Source organism: Salmo salar, chromosome 13, assembly GCF_965601325.2.
Source record: "Salmo salar chromosome 13, fSalSal1, whole genome shotgun sequence".
Classification (NCBI taxonomy): domain Eukaryota; kingdom Metazoa; phylum Chordata; class Actinopteri; order Salmoniformes; family Salmonidae; genus Salmo; species Salmo salar.
This window is the reverse complement of record NC_138303.1, coordinates 91,660,225-91,683,267: the sequence shown is the minus strand read 5'-3', so window position 1 is coordinate 91,683,267 and position 23,043 is coordinate 91,660,225. Positions and strand designations below refer to the sequence as shown.

The window sequence follows — 23,043 nt, the reverse complement described above, 5'->3', positions numbered from 1 at the left end:
AAGCCTCCTTGCAGCATGCCTAAGGCACGTTCACGCAGATGAGCAGGGACCCTGGGCCTATTTCTTTTGGTGTTTTTCAGAGTCAGTAGAAAGGCCTCTTTAGTGTCCTAGGTTTTCATAATTGTGACTTTAATTGCCTACCGTCTGTAAGCTGTTAGTGTCTTAACGACCATTCCACAGGTGCATGTTCATGAATTGTTTATGGTTCATTGAAGAAGCATGGAAAACATTATTTAAACCCTTTACAATGAAGATCTATGAAGTTATTTTGATTTTTACAAATTATCTTTGAAAGACAGGGTCCTGAAACAGGGGCGTTTCTTTTTTTGCTGAGTTTATTAATACAAAAATTTGAAAATGCAACGCAATAATATAACAATAACGAGGCTATATACAGGGGGTACCGTTACCGAGTCAGTGTGTGGGGGTACAGGTTAGTTGAAGTAATTTGTACATGTAGGTAGGGGCTAAGTGACTATGCATTGATAATAAACCGCGAGTTGCAGCAGTATACAGACAAATGGAGGGAAGGGGGCAATCAATGTAATAGTCCAGTGGCCATTTGATTTACTGTTCAGCAGTCTTATGGCTTGGAGGTAGAAGCTATTAAGGAGCCTTTTGGTCCTAGACTTGGCGCTCCGATACCGCTTGCCATGCGGTAGCAGAGTAAACAGTCTCTGAATTGGGTGACTAGAGTCTCTGACAATTTTATGGTATTTCCTCTGACACCGCCTATTATATAGGTCCTGGATGGCAGGAAGCTTGGCCCCAGTGATGTACTGGGCCGTACGCACTACCCTCTGTAGTGCCTTATGGTCAGATGCCGAGCAGTTGCCGTACCAGGCGGTAGTGCAACCGGTCAGGATGCTCTCAATGGTGCAGCTATGGAACCTTTTGAGGATCTGAGGACCATTGCCAAATCTTTTCAGTCTCCTGAGGGGAAAAAGTTTTTGTCGTGCCCTCCACAACTGTCTTGGTGTGTTTGGACCATGACAGTTTGTTGGTGAAGTGAACACCAAGGAACTTGAAGCTCTCGACCCGCTCCACTACAGCCCCGTTGATGTTAATGGGTGCCTGTTTGGCCCGCCTTTTCCTGTATTTCACGATCAGCTCCTATATCTTGCTCGCATTGAGGGAGAGGTTGTTGTCCTGGCACCACACTGCCAGTGCCCTGACCTCCTCCCTATAGGCTGTCTCATCGTTGTCGGGGATCAGGTCTACCACTGTTGTGTTGTCAGCAAACTTAATGACGGTGTTAGAGTCGTGTTTGGCCACACAGTCGTGGGTGAACAGGGAATACAGGTGGGGACTAACTACACCCCCCTGAGGGGCCCTAGTGTTGAGGATCAGCGTGGCAGACGTGCTGTTGCCTACCCTTACCACCTAGGGGCGGCCCGTCAGGAAGTCCAGGATCCTGTTGCAGAGGGAGGTGTTTACCTTAGTGATGAGCTTCGTGGGCACTATGGTGTTGAACGCTGAGCTGTAGTCAATGAACAGCATTCTCACATAGGTGTTCCTTTTGTCCATGTGGGAAAGGGCAGTGTGGAGTGCAATTGAGATTGCGTCATCTGTGGATCTGTTGGGGCAGTATGTGAATTGGAGTGGGTCTAGGGTATCCGGGTGTTGTTGATGTGAGACATGACCAGCATTTTAAAGCACTTCATGGCTACCGACGTGAGTGCTACGGAGCAATAATCATTTAGGCAGGTTACCTTTGCTTCCATGGGCACAGGGACTATGGTGGTCTAATTGAAACATGTAGGTATTACAGACTCAGTCAGGGAGAGGTTGAAAATGTCAGTGAAGACACTTGCCAGTTGGTCCGCGCATGCTTTGAGTACACGTCCTGGTAATGCATCTGGCCCAGCGGCTTTGTGAATGTTGACCTGTTTAACCTCTTGGGGCTATGTGGGACGCTAGCGTGCCACCCGTGGTGCACCCTATCAACAGCAGGTGCATTTCAAGAGCGGCAAATTTGAAACCAAATAAATGTCAAAATTCAAATTTTTCAAACATACAACTATCTTACACCCTTTGAAAGATAAACATCTCCTTAATCTAACCACGTTGTCCGATTTCAAAAAGGTTTTACGGCGAAAGCATAAAGTTAGATTATGTTAGGAGAGTACATTGACAATAGCTGTGTGTAATGTTTTGTCAATTCAAAGACAGGCGTCACCAAAACCATAAAACCAGCTAAAATGATGCACTAACCTTTTACAATCTCCATCAGATGACACTCCTAGGACATTATGTTAGACAATGCATGCATTTTCAGTTCTATCAAGTTCATATTTATATCCAAAAACAGCGTTTTACTATGGCGTTGATGTTCAGGAAATCGTTTCCCTTCAATAACCGGCAGTCAAGTCAGCACCAGAAATTAAATTATTAAAATTAGAAAACATTGGTAAAATATTATATTGTCATTTAAAGAATTATAGATTTACATCTCTTGAACGCAATCGACTTGCCAGATTTAAAAATAACCTTACTGGGAAATCACACTTTGCAATAATCTGAGCACTGCGCCCAGAAAAATACGCTTTGCGATACAGACAAAGGGCCATGTTGGAGAGATCTAAAATCGAAAATACTATGTAAATAATCCATTACCTTTGATTCTCTTCATCAGATGTCACTTCCAGGAATCCCAGGTCCATAACGAATGTAGTTTTGTTCAAAAAAGCTCATCATTTATGTCCAAAAAGTTCCGTGTTGTTAGCACATGATCTAAGCCCGCCGGACTTCACTTCATGAACGAGGGGAAAAAATATATTTACGTTCGTTCAAACATGTCAAACGTTGTATAGCATAAATCATTAGGGCCTTTTTTAACCAGAACATGAATAATATTCAAGGTGGACGAATGCATTCTCTTTTAAAACGTTTTGGAACGAGGGTACCCAACATGACCTCGCGCGCCAGAGTCTAATCGGCCATCACCGTTCCAAGGCTCTTGTTCGGTCAGATCTCATAGTAGAAGATTCAAAACACTTAAAGGCTGGTGACATCTAGTGGAAGCAATAGGAAGTGCCAAAACATTAATCAGCCCCTGTGTGTTTCAATGGCATAGGCTTAAAGGTAATTCAACACATCAGGTATCCACTTCCTGTCAGAAAATGTCTCAGGGTTTTGCCTGCCAAATGAGTTCTGTTATACTCACATACACCATTCAAACAGTTTTAGAAACTTTAGGGTGTTTTCTATCCATATATAATATGCATATTCTAGTTACTGGGTAGGATTAGTAACCAGATTAAATCGGGTACGTTTTTTTATCCAGCCGTGAAAATACTGCCCCCTAGCCCCAACAGGTTAAAGGTCTTGCTCACATCGGCTACCAAGAGTATTATCACACAGACATCCAGAACAGCTGGTGCTCTCATGCATGATTCAGTGTTGCTTGCCTTGAATCGAGCATAAAAAGCATTTAGCTCGTCTGTTAGGCTCACATCACTGGGCAGCTCGCATCTGGGTTTCCCTTTGTAGTCCATAATAGTTTTCAAGCCCTGCCACATCTGACGAGTGTCAGAGACGGTATAGTAGGATTCAATCTTAGTCCTGTATTGACGCTTTGCTTGTTTGATGGTTCGTCTGAGGGCATAGCGGAATTTCGTATATTGCGTCCAGATTAGTGTCCTGCTCCTTCAAAGCGGCAGCACTAGCCTTTAGCTCGATGCGGATGTTGCCTGTAATCCATGGCTTCTGGTTGGGATATGTACGTACGGTCACTGTAGAGACGACGTCATCGATGCACTCACTGATGAAGCCGATGACTGAGGTGGTATACTCCTCAATGCCATTGGATGAATCCCCGAAAATATTCCATTCTGTGCTAGCAAAACAGTTCTGTAGTGTAGCATCTGCGTCATCTGACCACTTCCATATTAAGCGAGTCACTGGTACATCCTGCTTTAGTTTTTGCTTGTAAGCAGGAATCAGGAGGATATAATTATGGTCAGAATGGAGGGCGGGGGGAGCAGTGTATGCATCTCTGTTTGTGGAGTAATTGTGTGAGTTTTGTTTCCTCTGGTTGCACATGTGACATGCTGGTAAAAATTTGGTAAAACTGATTTAAGTTGGCCTGCATTAAAGTCCCCGGCCACTAGGAGCACCCTTCTGGATGAGCATTTTCTTGTTTGCTTATGGCCTTATAGAGTTGGTTGAGTGCGGTCTTACTGCCAGCATCGGTCTGTGGTGGTAAATAGACGGCTATGAATAATATAGAGGAGAACTCTCCTGGTAAATAGTGTGGTCTACAGCATATCATAAGGTACTCTACCTCAGGCGAGCAATACCTCGAGACTTCTTTAATATTAGATATCGCGCACCAGCTGTTATTGACAAAAAGACACACACTCCCACCAGACATAGCTTCTCTGTTCTGCCGGTGCATTGAAAATCCCACCAGCTCTATATTATCTGTGCAGTCGTTCAGCCACGACTCGGTGGTAGGATAATCGTAATCGTAGGTCATCAATGTTATTTTCTAATGATTGCATGTTAGCAAGTAGGACGGATGGAAGTGGGAGTTTACTCGCTCGCCTTCAGATTCTCAGAAGGCAGCCCGATCTGCGTCCCCTGTTCCTTCGTCTTCACGCAAATTGCGGGGATTTGGGCCTGTTCCCGGGAGAGCAGTATATCCTTCTAGTTGGACTCGTTAAAGGAAAAAGCTTCTTCCAGTTCGTGGTGAGTAATCGCAGTTCTGATGTCCAGAAGTTATTTTTGGTCATAAGCAATGGTAGTAGCAAATTTCTGTACAAAATAAGTAAAAAAATAATTTACAAACAACGCAAAAAAAATAACAAAATAGCACAATTGGTTAGGAGCATGGAAGACGTCAGCCATCCTCTTCGGCACCACATACAGTTCTTTCTGATTTTGCTTAAGCCCCATCCCCAGATCCAATTCTTTGAGTTTCCAGCCTCTAGTCCTATACAATCTCCTCCAAGTCGCCTCTAGCCCTCAGAATTGACCCCGACTGCCAGCGCAATGCCCCCTCTGTCTCCTCTCTGTACCCACTCCAGCCCTGGTGGAGTAGCTGTGTTCTGACTAAAAATTAATCTTATTTCCCATCTGCGTAGCCCAAGCCTCCCAGTCTACCATACATAGCCTACCCAGGGAAATGCTGACTCTGGAGCAATGCCTACAGGAGCAGTTTTAGCAAGAATCCATAGTTAAACAACTAAATGCACCCTATATTTAAATAGTAATGTGTCTGCTTAGGATACCCTTACTCACAGTTTGAGAGTTCTCCTTGAGAATACCATTACCTCGGTCCGTTGTAGTAAAGCAATAACCGGCTTGATTGAAATATCACAATAACAATGCTAACCCACGTCCCAATAAAAGTCTGTATACTAAGTACATTATATCCAAGTTGCAAGGTACGTGTAGGCCTTAACATAGATCAAACAATGCAATTTGCATTCTTCATGAGGCATGGTATTCTTTCATACAGTAGATCAAGCAATTCCATTTGCAATTCTCCACAAAGGGTGATGTGCACATTTTTCACAGTAGATAAAATAATGTCACTTGCACCAAAAGTGTGGCGTGCATGTTTTTATTACAGATATTTATTAGTATTTTTATTTAACCTTTATTTAACTAGGCAAGTCAGTTAAGAACAAATTCTTACTTACAATGATGGCCTAGGAACAGTGGGTTAACTGCCTTGTTCAGGGGCAGAATGACAGATTTTTACCTTGTCAGCTCGGGGATTTGGACTAGCAAAATCTCCGAGGCCAAATGCCCTAACCACTAGGTTACCTGCCGCCCCCCCCCCCCCCCCCCCCCCAATAATGTAATTAAGGGAGGAAACACATGTTATGCCCTAAGACACATACGTACACATTCAAACACACACTCACAAACACATACTGTTCATATACACACACATACATAGAGAGTTTTTATAACGTGTCTGCATAGGTAGAAAGCATCTCGTTCAGTTAGATTTAAATTGATGACTAAGGCTCACTTAATTGTCCCGGGCAAATGTTATCCGTGGGCTTTTTGTATGGCCATGACCATTTGCACTGGGCCATGTGGGAGAAGTGCAGTGTATGTGGGGCCACACTTCAGAATACAAATAGGAAGTACTGATTGTGAATGAAAGAAAGAATGAATGAAACAGAGAGGAAGAGCAAATTAACGGTTGATAGATAATAAATTATTGATAATAATAAAACCATCCTGAGAGCATTAGTGGTCCGGTAGGCTTGATTAACAACCCAGTGTTGATAGCTCTATGAACACTCTAAAAGCAGTCCTGAATGGTTCCTGTATATGTGCTAAAAGGACTAGCATATTGCTTCCAATTGCTGCTAAAATGGATATGTTCTGCCTAAGAGAACAGAGGAAGATGGAGAAGGGGAGAGTGGAGTACAGACCTGGGTTATTGATCTCTACCACAAGCTCTCAGCAGCACAGAATAGGCAATAAGGCCTTTTCTGCTATACCAGTCGTTTCCTCAGTTTTACGAGGGGTGTTCGTGTGCGTGGGTGGGGGAGTGTACTGTGTGTGGGCCATGAGTAGTCATCTTTCCATTGTTGAATATGGCGACTGGCCATTTAGTAAACTGATCTTTGCAAGGGGGAAATTCCTCTATTAAGAAGGTTTATCTTAGACTTTTATGTTGATGGAGATATTTTCTGATTTCAGCTCCCCCATCGCAGAGTGACATTCTCCACAGCCAATCCGGTGCAGGATCTGCAGGATGCATCTCAGCACAGTTACTATGACAGCGGCCTGGAGGAGTCAGAGACGCCCAGCAGTAAGTCATCGTCTGGCCCCCGTATCGGGCCCCTGACCCTGCCTGAGGATCACTACGAGAGGACCACCCCAGACGGCAGCATTGGGGAAATGGAGCACCCTGAAAATGGTACGATCCTGTATTCTCTGTGAGTTTCAGTGTGTGTTGTATGTAATAGTAGTTGGTAGTCTGGTGTTTGTAAAGTGTTTCGTGTTTCGGTTCAGGGTTGTGACCTGAGGTGGGGATGTGTTTGTTTGTGCTGTGTGTGTGTGTGTGTGTGTTTGTTTGATTGTTTGTTAAAGGGTGGTGATGTGACGACAGTGTTAGTGACTGTGATGTGTGTTTTGTTTGCAGAGTGTTGTATTGATATGTTAGCTGTTGTTTTGGCTGCTGGGGCAGATAGATAGATTGATAGATCTATGTATTGTGGAGTCAGCATTCAGTGTCTCTGTCTTTTACCTCAGCAGCCCCTCTGCTCTCCTCTCTGAGCTCTAAGTCATTCCTAATGACCCTCTCACACAAGCGTGCTAATTTAAAAAACAGACTAATGGAGTATCTGGGTTGACAACAGTGTGTTTGTCGTAAACATTTCCCCCTCCTTACGCCAAGCTTTCTCTCTGCAGCCAAATGTAGCTAGGTGTTCCAGATCTAGAGATATGCATTCCCTTTGCTATGTACCGTATACAGTGCTCGAACAACAATACTAAATCCATATAAGCTGTGCACTATGCATAATACACACAGATGTCTAGGTCCATGGAAAAACTTTTACCCATAGTAAAGAGTGATAACCCTATCAAGATCATCCATGCACCCGTAATAAGAACCATAGGTCCTTAACCCAAACATGTCCCTAACGGAAATAAAAAACGTCCTTTGTTCTCTGAGCATACTGATTGACAAATCTGACTGTTTTAAGTTGGGCAAAGCGTTTGTCTACAATGTGAGTTTTTGATATTGTACTATATTTAGTCTTTGGACGAATGGGGTTACTGTTTTTTACACATTTCATGAATCAAGTCGTGTGAGTACATGTTCACATGATCAGATCTTAATAATATTTATACAGGCAAGCCCCATATTATTGTGGAAGACTTAATTCTTTGTGCTACCGCGGATATGGTTGGGACAATGTTGGGGGAAAAGGCCCCAAAAAACTATACAGACAATGACTTCATCAAACAACACTATTTCACAACTCATCAGGGACATAGGAGTAGATATTTTGAAACAATTACTGCTTCTCATATAAGCCAGTGAATTATATGCGTCACAGCTGGATGAGTCAACAGACATGGCGGGCTTGGCACAGCTCCTGGTATTTGTCCGTTACGTTTATGGGGGGTAAATTAAGGAAGACATCCTCTTCTGGAAACCAGGACAACAGTAGAGGATATTTTTAAGCACTGGACAGCTTTGTGACATCAAATGGACTTTGGTGGTATCTGATGGCGCAAAAGCCATAACAGGGAGACTGTGGAGTGGTAATGCGCGTGCAGCAATTGCTTCCAACGCCACTTGGGTACACTGTAGCATCCACCAAGAGGTTCTTGCTGCCAAGGGAATGCCTGACAGCTTGAAAGATGTTTTGAACACTACAGTGGAAATTGTTAAAGCAAGGCCGCTGAACTCTCCTGTATTTTCTGTACTATGCAATGATATGGACAGTGACCATGTAATGCTCTTACAACATACTGTGTGCTGGTGTGCTGGTTATCAAGGGGCAAAGTATTGACACAAGCTTAAAGATTTTTTTATTTACCATAATTTTCACTTATCTGACCACTTGCATGATGACAAGTTTCTCACACGACTGGCCTATCTAGGTGATGTTTTTTCTCTCCTGAATGATCTGAATCTAGGATTACGGGGACTCTCTGGAACTATGTTCAATGTGATGGACAAAATTGAGGCTATGATTAAGACGTTGGAGCTCTTCTCTGTCTGCAATAAAAAGGACAACGCATAGGTCTTTCCATCAATGTATGAGTTTTTGTGTTTAACTGAACTCAAGTTTACGGACAATGTCAAATGTGATATAACAAAGCACCTGAGTGAGATGGGTGCGCAATTTCGCAGGTACTTTCCAGAAACAGATGACACAAACAACTGGATTCATTATCCCTTTCATGCCCAACCTCCAGTCCACTTACTGAACAAGACAGCCTCATCGATATTGCAACAAGCGGTTCTGTGAAAATGTAATTTAATCAGAAGCCACTGCCAGAGTATCCTGCCCTTTGCAACCATGTACCTATGTGAGAGTGGATTCTCGGCCCTCACTAGCATGAAAACTAAATACAGGCATAGACTATGTGTGGAAAATGATTTAAGACTGAGACTCTCTCCAATACAACCCAACATTGCAGAGTTATGTGCATCCTTCCATGCACACCCTTTTCATTACTCTGTGGTGAGTTATTCACAATTTTATATGTAAGATGGTTCAATGAAGAGCAAAATTATTGATTATTATATTATTATTTGTGTCCTGGTCCTATAAGAGCTCTTTGTCACTTCCCACTAGCTGGGTTGAGACAAAAACTCACACTCATTCTTATGATTAATAAATGTATTGTATAGTGTGTGTGTGGCAGGCTTACAATGATGGCAAAAAAACAACATTTGAGAGTGCACTAGCCCTGATGCTAGAGGTGGTACACAGCTGGAGGTTTAATGTTTGAAGGGGTACGGGACTATAAAAAGTTTGTGAACCACTGGCCTAGACCAATATACTGTATATATACTGCTCAAAAAAATAAAGGGAACACTTAAACAACACAATGTAACTCCAAGTCAATCACACTTCTGTGAAATCAAACTGTCCACTTAGGAAGCAACACTGATTGACAATAAATTTCACATGCTGTTGTGCAAATGGAATAGACAACAGGTGGAAATTATAGGCAATTAGCAAGACACCCCCAATAAAGGAGTGGTTCTGCAGGTGGTGACCACAGACCACTTCTCAGTTCCTATGCTTCCTGGCTGATGTTTTGGTCACTTTTGAATGCTGGCGGTGCTTTCACTCTAGTGGTAGCATGAGACGGAGTCTACAACCCACACAAGTGGCTCAGGTAGTGCAGCTCATCCGGGATGGCACATCATTGCGAGCTGTGGCAAGAAGGTTTGCTGTGTCTGTCAGCGTAGTGTCCAGAGCATGGAGGCGCTACCAGGAGACAACACAGTACATCAGGAGACGTGGAGGAGGCCGTAGGAGGGCAAAAACCCAGCAGCAGGACCGCTACCTCCACCTTTGTGCAAGGAGGAGCAGGAGGAGCACTACCAGAGCCCTGCAAAATGACCTCCAGCAGGCCACAAATGTGCATGTGTCTGCTCAAACGGTCAGAAACAGACTCCATGAGGGTGGTATGAGGGCCTGACGTCCACAGGTGGGGGTTGTGCTTACAGCCCAACACCGTGCAGGACGTTTGGCATTTGCCAGAGAACACCAAGATTGGCAAATTTGCCACTGGTGCCCTGTGCTCTTCACAGATGAAGCAGGTTCACACGTGACAGAGTCTGGAGACTCCGTGGAGAACCTTCTGCTGCCTGCAACATCCTCCAGCATGAACGGTTTGGCGGTGGGTCAGTCATGGTGTGGGTGGCATTTCTTTGGGGGGCCGCACAGCCCTCCATATGCTCGCCAGAGGTAGCCTGACTGCCATTAGGTACCGAGATGAGATCCTCAGACCCCTTGTGAGACCATATGCTGGTGCGGTTGGCCCTGGGTTCCTCCTAATGCAAGACAATGCTAGACCTCATGTGGCTGGAGTGTGTCAGCAGTTCCTGCAAGAGGAAGGCATTGATGCTATGGACTGGCCCGCCCATTCCCCAGACCTGAATCCAATTGAGCACATCTGGGACATCATGTCTCGCTCCATCCACCAACGCCATGTTGCACCACAGACTGTCCAGGAGTTGGCGGATGCTTTAGTCCAGGTCTGGGAGGAGATCCTTCAGGAGACCATCCGCCACCTCATCAGGAGCATGCCCAGGCATTCTAGGGAGGTCATACAGGCACGTGGAGGCCACACACACTACTGAGCCTCATTTTGACTTGTTTTAAGGACATTACATCAAAGTTGGATCAGCCTGTAGTGTGGTTTTCCACATTAATTTTGAGTGTGACTCCATATCCAGACCTCCATGGGTTGATAAATTGGATTTCCATTGATTATTTTTGTGTGATTTTGTTGTCAGCACATTCAACTATGTAAAGAAAAAAGTATTTAATAAGATTATTTCATTCATTCAGATCTAGGATGTGTTATTTTAGTGTTCCCTTTATTTTTTTGAGCAGTGTATTTTGGTTCATATTTTTGTTCAGTGTATATTGGTCCAGGCAATCAATATACCAAAAATGATTAAGATCAGATAATTTTGACTTGATTCTTGAAAATAAAACCTGTTACACTATGTGTCGAAAGACTAAGTACAGTACTATACAGAAACTACTGACAATTGAATAATACATTTGTCATATTTGGGCTTTGAACAGTTTAAGTAACAAAACTATAGGCTTTTAAACTATTTAATTCAGAAATGCATTTCAAAAGTCATTTAAAGATTTTTTTTTATATAATATTATTATAAATAATGAGAAACTTAAAATGTCAATGTGGCCTGTCTAGACACTTGTACTAACTATGTTGACTCCAAATGTGATACTTTTACACCAAACAGAATTTGTTCTGTGGCTCGTTTTGATATTGTACTAAATATAGTACAGCACATGTCAAACTCATTCCATGGAGGGCCGAGTGTCTGCAGGTTTTCGCTCCTCCCTTGTGCTTGATTGATGAATTAAGGTCACTAATGAGTAAGGAACTCATCACCCCACCTTGTTGTCTAGGCCTTAATTGAAAGGAAAATCAAAAACCTGCAGACTCTAGGCCCTCCATGGAATGAATTTGACACCCCTGTAGTACAAGTACATGAATGGGTTTTAAGTCCTGTACCACAATACACTAAATCATCCACTGGATGCAAGCCCCAGACAGCAGAGCACTGGTTCAGTTATCTTTGCATGCCAATAGTTTACTGTTCCACAACATGTTCTCATTGGTTTCATTTCCAATATTTTGCCTTTTTACCCATTCCACTGGTTTTATCTACAAAGCAGTCTTTCTGTTTCCTATTTTTCTGGGTAAAACATGGCTTTCTGTAGCCTTCTCCCAGAGCTTCAGTCTCCCCAAGTGGGGAGTGGATGTCATCTGCCCAGCAGCAGACAGAGGAGATAAAGGAAATGTTAGGGAGAGAAATGTCAGCTCCACCTGGAAATGCTATGTGTTAGGGGAGAGGATGAGTGATACGCTAACAGGTGGAGCCAGTCTCCTGTTCGGTTTGTGAATTCACAGCCAATGCCCTCACACATTATATATTAAACATGCTTTAGTTTCTGGTTCTGTTGTTGTGTTATATTCTTTCTCAGGCAGCTTATTGGCTGAGCATTAAAACAAAACTCCCTTTAAAGAAAATAGGACTTTGTTAGGCAGGTTTGCTTTGTTGTCGGTTGCAGGAAGACAAGATTGTGATCGGAGCTTGAGCGGTTAAAGAATGAAAAGTCAGAGAGATGAGGGAGATGTTGGATCCTGACAGGGAGCTGGGACTGAGTCATCTTTGATAAGGATGCAAAGCCCACAGGGTGAGCACGTAGCAGCACGTAGGGACTGGGAGACTGGAAGATGAACCACTAACCATAGATAGACCTAATTAAAATGTGATTCTCACTTCAGGGAGATTACAGAGAAGGCCCACAGAAAATGATGGATGAGAAATGAATGAAAAGAGACAGAGGGATTCCTCCCTCGCCAGCTCCACCTGAATGGTGGTGGGGAGTCGTCTCTTTTTTCTGTTCTGTTAGAATGAAGTTGAGTGACAGGGTGACAGGGTGTACTGATGCCTGGGATCATTCGTGGCTCACAAGATGATTGACAGGTGGAAAGCAAGGAGGTGAGCACTCTGTGTCATTGCATTTAAAATGGATGAAAAGCAATATGTGAATTCGAGACATTCACCTTGAGCGTTGTTGGCCTGCAGACGACTGACGTGAATGTCGTTTACTATGCAGGGTGGCCTTTTGTTATGGGAAATCTGTGGAACAGCAGAAGAAAACTGTTGTTTATGATCGACTTAGGGCTGGCACAATTACGTATAATCATGTAAACGATTATTATAGATGAAGACTGTCATGGAAATGAAATGAATCTGTGCAGCTGACTGAAGACAGGACAGCCAGGCATTCGTGCAGTGGAGTCCGTATCCACGGTAACACGGACTCTGTACAACATGATGAAACTTTCTTTTTCCTTGCTTAAACAAGCAAAGTGTTGTAGAAATGAGTATTTGGTGGCCTAGACAAGCATCAGCACATGCGGTCAGGAGCAAATGAGAGGAGAAAATGTACATTTTATTATATATATATACAGTACCAGTCAAAAGTTTGGACACACCTACTCATTCCAGGGTTTTCTTTATTTTTACTATATTTTACATTGTAGAATAATAGTGAAGACATCAAAACTAGGAAACAACACATATGGAATCATGTAGTAACCAAAAAAGTGTTAAACAAATCAAAACATATTTTATATTTTAGATTCAAAGTAGCCACCCTTTGCCTTGATGACAGCTTTGCACACTCTTGGCATTCTCTCAACCAGCTTCATGAGGTATTCACCTGGAATGCATTTCAATTAACAGGTGTGACTTGTTAAAAGTACATTTCTGGAATTTCTTTCCTTCTAATGTGTTTGAGCCAATCAGTTGTGACAAGGTAGGGGTGGTATACAGAAGATAGCCCTATTTGGTAAAAGTCCAAGTCATTATTATGGCAAGAACAGCTAAAAAAAGCAAAGAGAAATGACAGTCCATCATTACTTTAAGATATGAAGGTCAGTCAATGTAGAAAATAGTAAAAATAAAGAAAAATCCTGGAATGAGTAGGTGTGTCCAAACTTTTGACTGGTACTGTATATACTGTGTATACATACAGTACCAGTCAAAAGTTTGGACACACTTACTCATTCAAGGGTTGTTCTTTATTTTTTGTATTTTCTACATTGTAGAATAATAGTGAAGACATCAAAACTATGACATAACACATATGGAGTCATGTAGTAACCCAAAAAATGTTAAACAAACAAATCATATTTTAGATTCTTCAAAGTAGCCACACAAAGTAGCTTTTCCAACAGTCTTGAAGGAGTTCCCACATATGTTGAACACTTGTTGGGTGAAACAACTCATCCCAAACCATCTCAATTGGGTTGAAGACTGGTGATTGTGGAGGCCAGGTCATCTGATGCAGCACTCCAACACTTTCCTTCTTGGTCAAATAGCCTTTACACAGCCTGGAGGTGTGTTTCGGGTCATTGTCCTGTTGAAAAACAAATGATAGTCCTACGTAGAGTAAACCAGATGGGATGGCATATCGCTGCAGAATGGTGTGGTAGCCATGCAGGTTAAGCGTGCCTTGAATTATAAATGAATCACTGACAGTGTCACCAGCAAAGCACCCCCACACCATCACACCTCCTCCTCCATGCTTCACGGTGGGAAGCACACATGCAGAGATCATCCGTTCTTCAAAAGTTATTGAAATTTTCCGGATTGACGGACCATGTCTTAAAGTAATGATGGACTGTCATTTCTCTTTGTTTATTTGAGCTGTTCTTGCCATACTATGGACTTGGTCTTTTACCAAATAGGGCTTTTTTCAGTATATATATAAATTGTTAATTAGTGTTATAATTCCTAATTTTGTGGTCTTTCGTAACATGTTCCCCTTTGTTCATGTTGTTATGATACCGTGAAGGTTGGATGAAGTTAGTCTTTCTGAAAAGAAACTGAAAATAGACCTTCAATTAACTTTGCTACCGTACAAATCACAAATCTTTTTGAGTTCCAATGTGCATCCCAAACTACTGTGGTAGAGCTCTAAAACACCTTTCAAAATCATAAAGCTTTCTTACAAATAATATCTCTTAATACAAAACATGCTCTCCATATGTGAAACAATTTTCTCCTAGTTTGCCCTGTCTTGTCTAATCTAAATGACCTAAGGAACTATGTACGCTAGTTTCTTGTAGCTTTTTAATTGGTCACTATATCAGTGCTGGTTATGAGAAAGCATTGGGGTTGATACTGTGTAATGGAATGTGTTTTCTTACTCCAATGGAATAGGCCTGTGTGGTGTGGGTGGGAGTGTGCGGTCCTTGACTCAGGCTCTGGATCACTGATAGAAATGGAAGCATCCACTCTCCTGGCGCTAAGACTTGTCTTCAGAGAGCAGGTTCAGACAGAGTTCATAAGATCTGTGATATTTGATTTATGCTACATAATCTGCAGCTATTGATTTCTCTTGTTGGCCTTAGCAGTAGGCCTCTGTATTTCCATTCTTGACTCCGGTCTGTGTTGGAGTGCCCTACATTACGTTTCTTTCTCCTATGTGCATGTGCATAAACACTGCTTTATTCATATTCCTTATTCACCCTCTTCACACTATAGCCAGTGTTTCCCTTGGGGAGGGGGGGTCTTCCTGGGGCATACATTTATACATCTATTAATAGGGTTGGCTACACTTCCAGGATTACAAGCTACTTTGGAGCTTTCCCTGACGATCTGATGTTGTAATGTGTCACTCTGATCTTAAAAGTGCGTCACGTCAAAAACAAAATATATTTTTAAATGTTTTTCTATGGGGACGCGCCTTTAAGATCAGAGTGACACATTACAACAACAGATTGTCTGACCAACATCAGAATATAGGGGAAACACTGCTATAGCACATCTAAAACAGTGGGAGTGATTGTTTGAGTGTGCCTGTGCAAGTGCATAATTCGATTTCTGAATATTCTGACAAGTTTCCTAATCCTGAGCAGTTTTCAAAGCCAGACTTTAGAGAATATCATAACTCATCTACCATTGTCTGAATGTGAGTTTCTCAGAAAATCATTAGACAGCTTAGACCTGTCAAAACAAAATCAGCGATGAAAGTAAAGAAATGGCATCCAGCTAGTGACAGCATTCCATTTCCACTTCCTTCAACACTTAATTGAGTTGTTGTGATCTTGTTTCATACAATTTGTGAAGTGCCTCCAGTCTTTTTATGTCATGATTATTAGAAGACTTGATCTTCGCAGCTTTTATTTGCTCATTTCCATCATCTCTAAACCAATGAAGCAGTAACAAAGACCAGTAACGAGCCCTAGCGCAGCCATTGCCTCACATTACTAATGACCTCAAGTCTTTGACACTACACTGTCCCAATTACATCCTCTCTGTCTGGGTCACTGAGTGTGCCCACTGCCCAACAGCCTGAGTGTGCCCACTGCCCCCACTCATATATGATACAGTCTGGGTCAGTGACTGCAACAGTATACTCTGTGTCAGTGGTGACCAGCAGTATACTTAGTATACTCAAATACTCTGGGTCAGTGACAACAGTACTCCCAGTATTCCAGTCATGTTCTCCTCTCCCCCGGGTTGATGATGACACCCACTGGGATCATTGCTCAGCCTCCTGGCTGTGGTGGCATGGGCACTGGCACTGATAGGACCCCTGGTGTACACAGACACACACACACACACACACACACACACACACACACACACACACACACACACACACACACACACAAACACAGTCACTCTGGGCGCCCCAGATGGAGGCATTTCAATGTGGCTAGGTGCCCAGCATGGGGCCTAACTGTGCTATGTCTGCCTCTGTGCGGACTCACTGCACATATGGGCCAGTGAGAGGGAGAGATAAAATGGAATTTGCATAATAAAGAGGATCTTTAGCGATGCTGTGTGATTTTTCTCCCGCAAATGTCTCAGATGATGTATGTAGCCTAATATTTCTGTTTTTTTGAACTCCTGTCAGAGATTTTTACCTGAGGTTTTTTTAAAGCACTGAACCTCCCTTTTGCCCAACAGCCTAGATGTACAGTAACTCATTAATGGCCCCATGCAGTCTTTTTAATGTTATTTTAAAATCACCACAGTATGTTTAATAACACACTGTGTGTGTTTATTTCATGAAAATAACTCGAAATATATTTTTATCATTTATTTTCCTCATTTTGCTATTGAAATGCTCAGTCTGATTGTGTGGGCCTGTTGATATTAATGTTTATATATTTACATATAGAGCCCTGATTGGCAGATATGATCATGTGGACCAGGGGTGTCAAACAAATTTAGTGCCGGGTGCCACATTCTGTCCGGAATGCCTCACTGAAAATGTGTTATATTTCAAACAAAAAAATCCCCACTTGGTTTGCTTATCGCTGTATTCTCGCGTGGACAGATTTTGACGGGAGTGGAGCATCTCGCTTCACCTCTTCGTCTTGGTTATTAGCGAGCTGGACAGTCAAGAAACTGTTTGAATGTAGGCCTATTATCATTTCTACACCGTTTCAATTTGTCTATAGTAATTTTTAAGTGTATTGACTTATTTTCTTTGCTCAAACCACCCTTGGGCCGGATTGGATTGGAGCCAAATAAAACCACCCTCGGACCAAATTCAGCCAACGGGCCGCCAGTTGGGGAACCCTGCTCTACAGCTTACCCATTCAAAGTAGGAGGATCCATTGGTCAGAATAAACAGATCAGATTGTGACATGCTGTTGGCCAATTTATTTCTCTCCAAAGGCTCTTACACTAAAAGGGCATTGCCATTTTCACAGTTACAGAGTGTTATCTCTCGGCATCATAGTGTGTTAATATCTTATAAACAAATAAGAATCACATTTTGACAGTACTGCCACTTTAATGTAACACTGTGGTGCCATTCCTGGATGATGTGTCTCTGCGTGTGTGGGTGTATTCATGTTTTTCTGTCTGTGTGTGTATGTGTGTTTCCCTGTGTATGTAATGCACTGCTTTGAGTTGTGTGTGAGTATAGTAGAACAGTGAGTGTGATATGGAAATGGACAGAAGGCGAGAAAAAGAGGGAGAAGAGGGGGATATGGAGAAAGAGAATGAGACAGACTGAGAGACAAAGTGTGAGTCTGAGGGGGCTTGTTTGTCTTGCGGGTGCCAGTTTGGGCTGCTGCCTGGGTGCCAGAGTGACGTGGCGATCCGGGGGAATGGTTTTGCTCAGACAGATGGCACTGGGCCTTGTCAGAGTCCCAGCCTGTTAGTAGAATTGATTGCAGGGGCCTCTGCCAGTCTCTCCTAGGACCGTGGCCTATGCCAGCATATCCTGGGACTACCACCACCCTAGAGGAGACAGGTCATGTGACTCAGAGCTTGTTTGGGGGCTGGGTGAAAATGTTTGAACAATGGGCTCCCATGCAAAGGGTCCCCCGAGGCATGTTGTCATGAGCAATCTGGTCTTAATACAGAGCACATTCTAGCACAGCCATTCTGTTCAGCTCCAATCAGCTGCTGCTGTTTGTTGCCCCTGTTTTTTTTTTTTATCTTTACTGCAGAGCCAGCAGATCGGTGGTAGAAAAGTGCCTTACTGTAGCAGAATTACATTCTCTAACCTGGCAAGCGCTTTGACACTACTGACAATGATTCACCATATCCTTTTTTGGTGAGTTTATGGGACAATAGAGCTGAATACAAAAGACTCACGTAGGGGCAGCAGGTAGCCTAGCGGTTAAGAGCACTGTGCCAGTATCCGAAAGGTTGCTAGTTCAAATCCCTGAGCCAACTAGTTGAAAAATATGTCAGAGTGCCTTTGAGCAAGGCACTAAACCATATTGCTCTGGATAAGAGTTTCTGCTAAATGACTAAAACTTTGTGATGTGTCATATTTATAGATGTCTCTAGAGGCCCCTCTATGGGTCTGGATAACTTCTATCTGTCTGTGGTCACTGGCAACATGACCCTAACCCACACACTCAGACAATGCATCGACCCACTCACTGCAATGGCTGTAAAACTATACCCCCTGAAGAGAAGAGAGACCATTAGGATCTACCGTATCATAGGAAATCATATGGCTCATTGTCCTTCATGGTGGATTGGCATGAAAGCACATGACACAGATTGCAGTAACAACTATATTAGGATGCCTTATTATTCTAGTACCCAAATTATACCCATTGCCAGCAATTCACACTATTTTGTCTTCCACTTAAAAAGATTTCCCCAAAGTTTCATAATTCAGTGAGACTAGTCCAGTTTGCTGTAAGACTATAATAACACTGTTTATAATAGCAATATTTTGACAGAACCTTGAATTCATTTTGGCTGCATTCCATGTCGCATTTGAAATGGATGTCAGGAAGATTGCTCTGCGTTTCCATTTCTTCACTGTTGTGTTCATCAAAGACACGTTTTGGTTTTCATCCACAGTATCACAAGAAGAACACAAGTCATGAGGGACATGATTGACTCAAACAGGGCTTATTAACATTCTCATGTTCTACTTCTTGACATTCTTTCTGTTTCTATTGATCCCAATCCTCTCCACTTGAATTTAACACTGGGGGAAAAAATAAGCTTCTTTAAAGCCATGCCAGTTCTGTAAAACATAGATGATCACTATAAATTGATGGAGCACGCAAATATGAATACACATTAGCTCCCCTAAATAATCTTTCTAACTACAGTCTTCAAGTATTAAATGACTGCTCTTAATACCACACACTCACTGTAAATGTCCGGTTTTACGGCTAAGCTTGTAAAGTGGACGAGTATGTCAGTATCTCTAAGCTCTATATACTGTACAGTCTGTGTGCAAATATTATTTTAAGAGGAATGGGATCATTCTCTCTGTCCATTGAAGCTTGGATAGGTTTGCGCCTGCTCACACCATATCAGTAGGGACTGGCGAGCTGAAGCTGCAATTTTGGAAGTGATGAGATGTGTGCGAGCTGGGTCCTGAGAGTATGTGGTTATAATGAAAAGGGGAGAATAATGTCTCCATTAGCCTAACTCTGCTCTCAGCCACTGGAGAGGGCCTATTCGGCTTGGGGTCCCACCGTAGCAACAGGGGATTCGGCTTGGGGTCCCACTGTAGCAACAGGGGTGCAGAACCAGGGAGGGGGTAATTAGAGGATCAGAAATAGAGAGTGGTGGTGGTGGAGCTCTGAGTCTTATTGGCGCTGACTTTCCCAGCCCAGTCTTACCCATCCCTGGGATCATAGAGCATCTGCTGCACCAGTTGGGCTGCTCAAACGGGCATCAGAGAGAGGGCCCAGGGGTCATCTCTCCATCACAGTGCGACGAGGACCCGAAAGCCGCTCAATCGCTCTCTAACTAGTGCACTGCCATTCCATGATGGATGGCACTTGAGGGACTGGAACTGTGTGGGTCTGACATGTACTTCCTTATTTCCAGCGAGTCACAGAGGAATGGAGACGCTCTGGCCTTTAAGACTTTCTCACAGCCAGTGGAGGGTGTCCCACAATTCACTGTGGTTCATGACCCCTGCAAATGCTCCCAAAACACAAAAAAACTCTCTAGTTGTGCGGATGATTATACAATGTTTCTTTTAGGGTGCAAAAAACATTCACCTGATGTTACAAGAACATTACCAGAACACATTTCGTCTGTTCTTTGAAGGTTCCCAGAATGTTTCATTAGGCTGTGGGAACAGTTTGGTGGGAACATTATGGGGACATCCCAAAAGACAAGAATGTTACCAGAACCATTTTCTCTGTTCTTTAAAGGTTCCTAGAATGTTTATTTAGGTTGTGTGAACATTGTGGGGATATGACAAGAGACCAAACACTTAAACTGTCCAGCTGTGCTGACATTCAGGTAATGTTTGTATCAGGGTGCACAAAACATTATTTTGATGTTGACATAACAGCATTTGAGTTCTTTAAAGGTTCCCAGAATATTTAATTTGGTTGTGGGAACATTAAAAGAGAGAGATTCCCATAACACACAATATGCTCAGTTGTGATGACATTCATACAGTTTAAGTTAGGTTGCACAGGACATTCCCTTAATGTTGCAATGCAATTCTTGTGATATTCACGAAGGTTGCACAGTACATTCCCACAATGTTCCACAATTTCCAAATGAGCCCGTTTTTATTTTATTTTTATTTAACCTTAATTTAACTAGCCATGTCACTTAAGAACAAATTCTTATTTACAATGACGGCCTACCAAAAGGCAAAAGGCCTCCTGCAGAGACGGTGGCTGGGTTTAAAAATAAATTATCCTCTTACATCTAGGCGTTCCGCTAGCGGAACCCCGTTCCGCCAGCGGAACCCCTAGCCAACAGCCAATGGGATCGCATGGCGCGAAATACAAAAACAACTAAAATACCACAATTCAATTTTCTCAAACATACGACTATTTCACACCATTTGAAAGATAAACCTCTCCTGAATCCAACCACGTTGTCCAATTTCAAAAAGGCTTTACAGCGAAAGCAAAACATTAGATTATGTTAGGAGAGTACATAGACCAAAATAACCACACAGCCATTTTCCAAGCAAGCATATAAGTCAATAAAACCCAAAACACAGCTAAATGAAGCACTAACCTTTGATGATCTTCATCAGATGACACTCCTAGGACATTATGTTATACAATACATGTATGTTTTGTTCAATCAAGTTCATATTTATATCCAAAAATAGCTTTTTACATTGGCTCGTGATGTTCAGAAAATGTATTCCCACCAAAAACTTCCGGTGAATTTACAAAAATACCCATCATAAACGTTGACAAATACATAACAATTATTTTAAGAATTATAGATACAGAACTCCTTTATGCAATCGCTGTGCCATCACGGCGAGCTATTCAGACACCCGCCAAGTTTGGGGCAACCTAAACTCAGAATTAGTATTAGAAATATTGTATTACCTTTGCTGATCTTCATCAGAATGCACTCCCAGGACTGCTACTTCCACAAGAAATGTTGTTTTTGTTCGAAATAATCCATAGTTATGTCCAAATACCTCCGTTTTGTTCGTGCGTTCAGGTCACTATCCAAAGGGTAATGCGTGAGCGCAATTCGAGACACAAAAAGTCAAAATGTTCCATTACCATACTTGGAAGCATGTCAAACGCTGTTTAAAATCAATTTTTATGGTATTTTTTACGTAAAATTGCGATAATATTCCAACCGGACAATAGTGTATTCATTCAAGGAGAAAAAGAAAAAACAGCGTGCTCGCGGGAATGCGCATATCCAATCTCTTTGTCCTCAGGCAGACCACTCAGTAACTGAGCTCCTATACTCTGCCAAGAGACAGGAGAAGGCTCAATCCACTTTCTGAAGGCTTTAGACAGCCAATGGAAGCCTTAGAAAGTGCAACGTAACAGCACAGATACTGTAGTTTCGAAAGGGACTAGAAAGAAGTACTACATTTCTCAGATCCTACACTTCCTGGTTGACTTTTTCTCAGGTTTTTGGCTGCCATATGAGTTCTGTTATACTCACAGATACCATTCAAACAGTTTTAGAAACGTCAGAGTGTTTCTATCCAAATCTACTAATAATATGCATATTCTCATTTCTGGGCAAGAGTAGTAACCAGTTTAAATCGGGTACGTTTTTTCATCTGGCCCCTATCCATATCAGGTTAAACAAAAATATAGGACACTACATAAAGAGAGACCTAACACAACAACATAGCATGGTAGCAACACAACATGGTAGCAACACAAAATGTGTCACGGTTGTCGTAGGATGAAGGAGCGGGCCAAAGCGCAGTGTGTGTATCGTTCCACATTTTCTTTATTAAACTGTGAAACTAAGCAATACATACAAATAAACTGAAAGAACACAACAACAAACCATGACAAAGAGTTACAAAATACACCTACTCAAAATCAATCTCCCACAAACCCAGGTGGGAAAAACACCTACTTAAGTATGATCTCCAATTAGAGACAACGATGACCAGGTGCCTCTAATTGGAGATCATCCCAAACAAAACCCAACATAGAAATACAAAACTAGAACATAACAACAACGAAAATCTAAACTAGAAAAAACCCCTGTCAGGAATTATATTGGGTGTCTTATTTTTTACAATTAATCTAAATTCTGCATTTCTGACTGGATTTATAAATCTGGATGAAATAATTAAATCCTCTTTTAGTAGAGTGTATCTGAGTCTCAGTTTCACCATATTTTTTCAGAAGAAACATGGATCTGCAACCAGGTCATTAACCCTCTGCTCCTCCAGGGGATAGTGCAGAGGTCTAAGGCACTGCATCTCAGTGCAAGAGGTGTCACTAGAGTCCCTGGTTTGAATCCAGGCTGTATCACATTCGGCCGCGATTGGGAGTCCCATAGGGCGGCGCACAATTGGCCCAGCGTTGTCCAGGTTTGGCCGGGGTAGGCCGTCA

The 23,043-nt window shown here is 42.5% G+C and overlaps 1 protein-coding gene across 1 annotated transcript in view; it reads left to right on the top strand.

The window, feature by feature from the left end:
- Positions 1–23,043, top strand: part of LOC106568095 (protocadherin-1) — a 141,532-nt gene that overhangs the window by 104,735 nt on the left and 13,754 nt on the right. Inside the window, exon 4 of the mRNA XM_045692359.1 lies at positions 6,670–6,889. Coding sequence (XP_045548315.1) covers positions 6,670–6,889 — 220 coding nt within the window. The remainder of the gene's footprint in view (positions 1–6,669; positions 6,890–23,043) is intronic.